Genomic DNA, 8,930 nt, shown 5'->3' on the forward strand with positions numbered 1-8,930 from the left:
TAATAAACATGAATCAACAGGTATCATTTACCATGTAAGAGTTTTCTTATCTGTTCTTAGTTGCCACTATCTGGAAAAAGTACTTTCCCTATAGACACTCTTTGTGTTTGCAGATGTGTGTGCGTGTGTCTGTGTATGAGGAGGGGATAGATAAAAAGCCAAAAGAGCAGTGAGAACACAATTTTGGTTTTCTCCAGCCATCCTCAGAAATACTGTTTTCACCAGCAACAGTATGAAAAAAACTACAAGCATTTTAGCCAGTCTTCTACATATGCAATTCCTGTTAAAAAGATACTCCCATAAATGTAAAAAAATTGTGATCACTGCCCTGCCAACATCTTGACACTCTCTGTGTCAGTAAAGTCATTCCGGATGTTACACTCAGATGTGAAATTTCCTTATAACAGAACTCAGAATTGTGACTGTGAACACTAGAGTAGGTTCACAAAAGCAAGTTTAACTATTTCTGATATTCCAGTGAAAAATGTCAAACTTAGTAAATGTTTCCTGACTAGTTTCAACAATTTATTTGCTGACAGCTGCTAATGGCACTTACAGAGCTCCAGCAAAGTGCTCTGGGCAACATGTGATATGAGAGAAAGAAAAGGCAGTACTTCTGCTGCTTAAACTAAGTTTACACACAACTTACATTATTTATTATACTGCAAGAATAAAATGTGTAACATGCTATCATGCATAATACATGGTAAGAACATGCATTAGTTCCAGTTTACAGTCTCTTTATGGCCCATAAATCAGAACAGCAGTGACAGATGCTGAAAGCTGCATATCTTGAGGAGTTCCCAGAAATAGCAGCAAGCAATGCAAAAAAGACGTGAAATCAGCTGTTAAAGACACCCACAAAATGGTCACTCTTTGTGAGTTAATCTCATGAACAATAACAAAACCCAGTGATATATTTTCCATCACATCCAAAGAAACTGAGTTCAGCATCTGAGGTGAGACTGTGCCCCAAGCAAGACCAGGCTGCTGACTTAAGGGAGTGTCCCTGCTCTGACACACATCACTCCTCACCCCATCACCACTCCCCTGGCTCCAAAGAAGGGGAGGACAGGCCAGACCGTGCAGCTCACAGGCTGCTTAAGTCAGCTTCAGGACACACTTCATCCAATGGGGCTGGAAAGGGCCCAAAGCTATGGCTGAGTGGGGAGCCAACAAAACCTGGTGGAGCAGACCCAGGGATGCCACATAGATTATTGTGGCTCCCACAGAAGTGCTGTCCTTCAATGGGGAGAGACCTTCTCCTTCTCCCTCAGCCCCCTTCTAAAGGGTCTGCCTAGGAGATTCCAGTCTAGAACAGATGTCTGTAGATTATGCAATACAAGGTTTGCAAAAAGCTTGCTTTTCTCTGTGTCATTAGCTATCCATCACAGCAATAGCCAGAAAAATATATATGAATCTGGTGGTTGGTTATTTACCATATTATTCTTCACTCCCCCATGGTTAAGTCACATTCCTCTGCATCCTCTCGGGAAAGAAGGAACAGAATGAGACACATCTGCTGAAAATTTAACACTTTCTCATCAAAAGAACTATGCCTAGTCAGGAAAAACAGACCTTTTTTAGTAAATACAAGACTCTCTGTTGTACACAGTGCATCACAATGCCCACAGACAGCTCCTGCATGATCTTTTGGCACTATTGCAGAGTTTGACTCGTGTGGGTGCCCTAAAGTTCATCACAAACAAACCCCAGACTTGCTTGAACACAACTAAAGACATATGCTATTACTGAGATACATGTAGAATAAAAAGGTCAGCAAAACAGAAGCGTCAGAATATAAAGTGCTTCTGATTTTCTACTTAATATGGGCACCATCCAGTTATAATTAATGAGTGATTACTTATGTAATTCTTACTTACCTGGACATATTCTCTGGTTGAGCATCTGTGCTCTGCTGCCAGCTATCTTTGTGTGGGGGTCCTACTTTTGTCCATCCCCTAGGCAGGTGAACAAAGATCGTCTGCATCAGCCCTCCAAGTGCTGGATGAGCTCCTCTTTATTAGCTATGCAATGCATTATGTGCACTTGGTACTTCTCAGACAAAACACCATTTACCTTTGTACCCAGGAGTGCAAAGATTTTACTGGGATGGGTGCTGTATTCATCAACTTGCCAAAGTGATTTCCATTAGTTTTGAACTGAGTCCTCAGTGATTCCTAAATCATTGAGTCTTCATATAATTTGTATCAGGCTGACTTCTTAATCCTTGGTGTTGTTTATACAGAAATTTTTAACAACACAGAATTTGCCTCTACTTTTTCCTGTAAAGGGCATGATTTCCCCTTGCTGGTAATTCTTACAGGAGAGAGTACACAATAGCTCTATACAAGGAGCTAAAGGCATTTGAAGAAACAGAATACTTTGGAGAAGTATTTCCAGGAGAGATCAACGGGTACTCCTCTCCTAAAGCACTTTAGGGGCATTTTTTAGAAGTTGGAATACCATCTGCTCCTAAGTAGAACTCTTCCTCAATCCTTCCCACTTACTGATGTAACTGATACAAGCAGTCTGCAGATGGAGCCTCCCAGCCCAGATGGAAAGGGAATTTGGCTGGATACATAGACTACTTTTTTCTTTCTGTGAAGAGGCCTTGGTATAAGCAGAGGGATGTGATCTGGACATCTAGGGGAGATGAGGTGGTTGGGATCATGTCTGCTGTATCTGTTTGGAAGCACAAAAAACAGCTTTTATGTTATTTAGCTAATTACTTATGAATTAGTAATTAACCATTGGAAAAGATTTTTTTTTTTCCCTAGGAAAATTTCTGCTCCTATTTAAAACTTTTTTTCCTTGAAAAAAAAAAAAAATCAGAAGGTAATGCAACATAAAACATGAAGTGTATTAAAATTTAAATGTTCATTCAAACCAAGGCTACAGCAAGCCAAACAAAAAATGCTTATTTTTTTTCCTTCAAAAAGTGTATTTTAGAAAACTAAATTATAAAAGAAAACATTTGGTGACTACTTAGCTAACTGATGGCAAAAAACCCGCCAAATTATTTGTGAGTATCCCTCTATTAGCAGCAATGTGAAGATATAGTTTGAAAACCTCATGTAAACTCCCTGATTGTTTTATACACATGAGTAGTTGATTAAAATAGGACTGCTTGAATGAATACTCAATTAGGATCTGATTACATTCAGGTAAACTGTAGCAGGCTTTATTTTAAAGAATTAATAAATTATTCTCAGCTGGTGCCTTAACTGCTCTCAGAAGGTGAATCATCAAGGTCTCTTACTACACAGCCAAGTACTGAGATTTTTTCTTCACTACCACAGTGCTGATTTTTAACAGACGACGATGAAGTCATTTTTTTGTAGAATCATCTTTAACACATCGGTTACAGTTCCTTACTCATATAATAAAAATAATGCAAATATGTGTTTAGTTTATGCTAAAGACAGGCTCATATAGATAAGGGAACTGATATTCATTTACTCTAGTGTGGATGAAGCCTGCTGCAATGTTTCTAAAAGTGGATCTGCTCTTCCTGCAAATCCAAGCAGAGTGCAACACTTTTACTTTGCTCTGTGACAACTGCACTTTAATGATGTTCTCAATTTTGCTGTACATTTAGCTGTTCTTAGGGCTGTATTTTTCTTAGCTAGCCTTTGCATGAGATATTGTTTCATACACCATGCAAGCACTCTACAAGGAGCTTCACTATGAAGAACATATTTTACAACAGCTTTATGGCAATTTGGCAAGTCTTAATTATCTTAAAAACTTTCTCAGGCTTAAAAACTGCCTTGCATGTGAATGCAACTCAGGCAGAATCCTTATGCTGTGCTCGTTGGGAAAAAAGACTGCTTCATGAGGACGCTTCTCACGGAAGTCTGCCCAGCCCAACTGCACTTCCATGTGCAGCAGTTTTATAGGAACTTTCTATTAATCCAAAGACCTTCTGAATAGAAGTTCAGTTTGACTGATGTTCTCCTTTTCAGCTCCTCTTCCCACTTCCTACAGGCTTTTCCAGGCTGCCCTGTACAGTATGTGCCCTCTACCTAGTTGCGTGTGTCCTGCATTCTTCAAATCCTGCATTACAATTTTTATTAGCTCTCCATCTATCCACCCATCCATCTGAACGGAAAAGATGCATATGCACATGGTGACAAATCTAGCCCACTATCTTTCGCTACTGCAACTCTCCATCCATCTGTGACCCTATGCTATATTAGCCTACAATTGATTTTAAACTCCAGTGACAAGAAGCAGACACTTTAAATTATTTGTATATTGTAGCATTGCCTCAGCCTTCAGACATTTTGGGCACCTCTTCTGCAAGGCATTATACAAATACACTGCAAATGAGAATATCTATCTCAAGAGCTTACAGGAAAGTCAGTCAAGACAGGGAGTAGGAAAATATTATTGTTCTCCTTTTCTGAACAGGAAGGTGAAACATCAAGTCATGCAGGAAGTCTGGGACACAGCCTGTATTTGCATATGGATGTTTATCAGGGATCATAAATATGGCCCCAGCCTTTGTCTTACAACTGGCATGAACACTTACAGCACTAAAGTAAGCAGCGAAAGCTAAGCTATAGTAAAAATAAAATCAGAAAGCTGCATTTACAATAGAAAATAGAAAGAGCAAGAGAGATGATATGCTGGCACCACCTACCAACAGGAACAAGAAACCAATGATCAGGAGGAGGAACACTGGTGAAGAGATTTCCTCCCCATCCTAAGAGTTGCAGCTGCTCCTGAGAGAATATATATGCCATGAACATATAAAATATAGATTTATATATACAAATATACAATAGGAAATAGTCAGTATACAAATACTTACATGTAAAAATAGCTGTTTACTTTCCCCTTTTCATGATTTACAAAAGCATACAAAGTTTCCTGTTGGTTCATGTTTAAGTAGTGTGAGTAAACACTGTGTGTCATGTTGCACACCTCATTCTTTCAAGTGTTCACAGTATTGGCTATTAACAGTGTTGAATCTGACATTCCAGATGTTAAAATATTCATAGGACACATTCTGAACTTAAAGCATTCATTTAAATACAGTTTAAATAAAACTCACATGTGTAGTTGAATTATGGTCATATTACAAATGAGTCTGCTGCAGTTGAAAACTTTCCATGAGAGAAGCTTGGAAATTTGTATTTCAGCTAAAGATGAGTATATTTTAAAATTCTTGAACTGCTTCTTGATGTGCAGATAATACTGAGAGATGGTGAGTTCTTTCAACTCCATCTGAAGCAATGCAAGTTGAGAGAACTCAGTATTAAAGATTATCCTCAGTAGGAAAGCGGATGCACAGAACAATTTGCCATCAGATCCAGACATGCTGTCACTTTCTTCAAATACCCAATGGACAAGAACAAACGACAGGTACCATTGTTTTTGTGTTAAGAATAAATGCTCTGTAGCATTCTTAATCAGGAAAGTGCTTGATGGACTTAAATTAATCCTCACAACTCCCTTGTGAGGTAGATAGGTATGCATCCTTGTTTTTAAAGATGGAGACACTGGAGATTTAAAATAAATTATGAAGGCTGCACAGGAAATACTGTCAAAATACTGGTATTTGGATGCCGGAGCAACTCAAAGGCACAACTGGAGTAAATGCAGATGTTCATGAGACAACTTTACACTAACCTGCTTGGGTACTGACAGCAGGCTTGGTACAACAGCCAAAGGTTCAGCATGGGCTGCAAAACACAGTCTTTGCTAAGTGCCATGCTGCTGGAGCTAAACTGTGGGAGAACAGCCTCAAAAAGTACAAAACACATCATCCGAGTTGGTGCAGCCTGACCAGGGTGGAAGGAAGCTGCATTTCATAAGTTATGAATTAATTGGGAGCCTTGAGTAAAACATGTCTTCTCATGTGAGGGTTGTGTGCAGTTCAAAAACCGTGTTTAGTTCATGTCTTATTTTACCATATATGCAAGTGCTCACAGGTATCCATGTATTCAGGTGTTTTTTAAAATTTACTCACTTATGGACCTTGGAGGTCTACTGCAAGTGAGCTACAAGTACTAATTTTAATTAACTAAGGTGATGAACAAGTTTTAAAGGACCATCATGTTCTCTGTGTGCACATGTACATACAGAAAATCTCATCTGTCTTTAAATGCTACTGTCTTGAAGTAAAATCCAGTTAAGTATAAAGTGCATTGTGTGGAGTAAAACCCTAAGAAATGACAAACAATGTGTCTGCCTTCCACAGATGATTAATTTTGCTTAACAGCTGAACCATAACCCTCTTCATCTTCTAGCTTTCAGTTTAGTGTTACCTAGGCTGAGAAAGGTCAGCCAGATGTAAGCAAAATTATTGTAAACCGAGACATTTTTGTAATATGCTGTTAAGGAAGAGTTAAGAAAACGAGTATCAAGACACTGTCCAGTTAGGGTGTGTAAATATTATTGTGTGCTTCTTGGCCCATTTAGCAAATACTTTCTTTTCTGTGATAAACCTATGGCCTCCATACGGAGCATTTTCATGTAGAAAGTATTCCTCACACTCATCTCTTCCTGGCTCATAATAGTGGTAGGGAACTTTACGAAAGCCTTCTGACCTAGAGAAAAAAAAGATACACTTCAGTATCATTTCCAAGAAAAACATGAATATATACTGCACCTGATTTATCTGAAATCCTTTCCATGTGTCAGCACCTGAGCTCCTTTGTTAAACCGTACAAGGGTTTTCATTACAGCATGATTTGTATGATTTTTCCTATAGAAAATGAAGCTAAGTGTATCTCTCAACATACACTGATCTTATCAGCCAGTAAGAAGCTGACGGGCTGGCTTTTATGGGTACTGCACATTTTGTCTAACCTGGGAGACCTCAGTCCCTAAGGCTGCATCTCTAAGCAAATCCTTCTCATTGGATAGTCCCAACTCCTGAAATGGGCTCTTGAACTGACTGAATAAGGCAGTTACAAGAGTAATATTCGTTATAAGAGGGTAATGCAGTCAGAATTGCAGCTTTAAGGAAACCCATCCTTCTCTGCTGCCAACAGACCGAGGTGCTGTCATGCTGTTTACTGGTTTTACATCAGGGCTACGCAATGCCAGCTTGGCTGAGCTCTGTGAGGACAACTTCTGTCCTGCGACCCCTCATCTGAGGGCTCCTAGTGTGTTTTCATAAACAAAGAACAACATATGCTCATTCCATCTGGATGACTCAGTCAGTGAGATCTGCAAGTTCTAAAAAGTCAGTGGCTAATGTTAAGATACCCTAATTAAACAGCTGTGACTCAACGTCTTTTTTTTTAGGATCTGCCAGGAATGAATCCCATACTGGAGTAACACAGAATGTGGAGTGAAGGTCTCCACAAAGACTTTACTCCAGGAGCTTAGGACCCATTGGGCTGGTTACATGCAAGAATTGAACCAACCTAGGTACAGAAGAGTAGATTTGTACTAGTATCATACATTGTTCATGACATTTCCTGCTTTTCTGAACGGGAACAGTTTCACGTTATATTTTTCTACCATATATTGTAGATTAAAGCATTTAACTTGGACTTTTAGAAATTGTGTTTAGAGTTATACATCAGACAATAGGATTAATCCATTGTCACTGTAAGGTCACCAACAGTAGTTGGTTAGAATTTATGTCCGTTTACTGTGATAGAGCTCGCAGGACTTGTTTTATTATCTAATCAGAAACCGCCTACTACTCAAAACAAGCCATATATAACCTAGAAAGTTCAAGTAGGTTGCTCAGTGGTGGTGAAATGTAATTTCAGGTAGCTATCCTGGGCTAATCAGTTTCTTTCACTTCCAGGTGTATTTGGCATTCAGAGAACTAACAGATTAGTATTCCCTCTATAGATTTATTTTAACAGTATAAGTAAGTACATTTTGTCAGAAGAGTATGAACATACTTTGTTACCAGCTAATTCAAAAGATCTTTGATTAAAAATAGTTCCTTATGACATCTGATGTTGGATTTTGTAAATGTTTTTGTTTATCAACAGTGAATGCCATATCAGGACTAAATATGCTGACAATAGTGTCACATCAATGCAAAACACTGGGAAATGACTACCTGATCGATTTTTTGGATTGATGATGTTAAAATCAATTGTGAAATTTTGACAAGACATCAGAATTGTATATGCATGAAAATAATTTCCTGTGATCTTACTTGCAGTAGGTGTCATTTATCATCCCATAGACGTGAATTCCATAGCAGGCATCCATAGCCAAAATTAAGGTAAACCAACCCGTACTGAGATATGAACCTGATTGGACTCTGTAAAAATACAACACACAAAACAAATTGCAATGAGAAATTACCAACACTTTATCAAAGAAATATAATCTATTACCTGGGACTAAAGGCATTAAGCAACTTGACAATCTGTCAAAACCATACAATTATTTTGAATTATTTATAAGCATGCTCTCATTCTTCCCAGCTTGAGGCTTCAAGCTATTGTCCACAGAAAAAATACCACATTAAATATCTGAAGTCAAACAATGCATCTCCCATAAGACAGAAAATAATTTATTTTTACATCTGAAAGATAGCAATTAGTAGAGTATGTAAAATGAGATAAAGTTCACCAGAAAGCAAACTACTGGCAGAGTTTGTGCTGTGTGCATGTGAGTATGTAACATTCTCTTCCACAAGCAATATCTGAATCTGCAGTGGGCTATCCTCAGGTTGAAAATTCACACAGTAATGAAATTTTTAAGGACATTTTGGTAGAAAACCATCTAATACAAGGCTTTGAAAAACAAAATTCTGTGTATATCCCTTTACATAAGTTTCTGTTATCATTCTTTAAGATAGCGTAGCAGAGAGAAAAGCACAAAAGGAGAGTGCCCAGATTGATAACCTTTGCTCAAATAACTAGTTGCATTAAATGAGTCCAAAAGTATTACCTGCATGACTGAGAACAAATCACATGTGTGAGGCTTTGGCTCACACA

At 38.3% G+C, this 8,930-nt stretch overlaps 1 protein-coding gene across 1 annotated transcript; it reads right to left on the minus strand.

Moving 5' to 3' along the window:
- Positions 1-6,373: 6,373 nt before the first annotated feature.
- Positions 6,374-8,248, minus strand: LOC104461767 (alpha-N-acetylgalactosaminide alpha-2,6-sialyltransferase 3-like; the record flags this gene model as incomplete). Its single annotated transcript, XM_010073464.1, has 2 exons — positions 6,374-6,560; positions 8,141-8,248. Coding segments are annotated over 2 exons (295 nt in total), but the record flags the coding sequence as incomplete, so codon positions are not given.
- Positions 8,249-8,930: the final 682 nt, after the last annotated feature.

Source organism: Pterocles gutturalis, unplaced genomic scaffold, assembly GCF_000699245.1.
Source record: "Pterocles gutturalis isolate BGI_N339 unplaced genomic scaffold, ASM69924v1 scaffold18222, whole genome shotgun sequence".
Lineage (NCBI taxonomy): Eukaryota > Metazoa > Chordata > Aves > Pterocliformes > Pteroclidae > Pterocles > Pterocles gutturalis.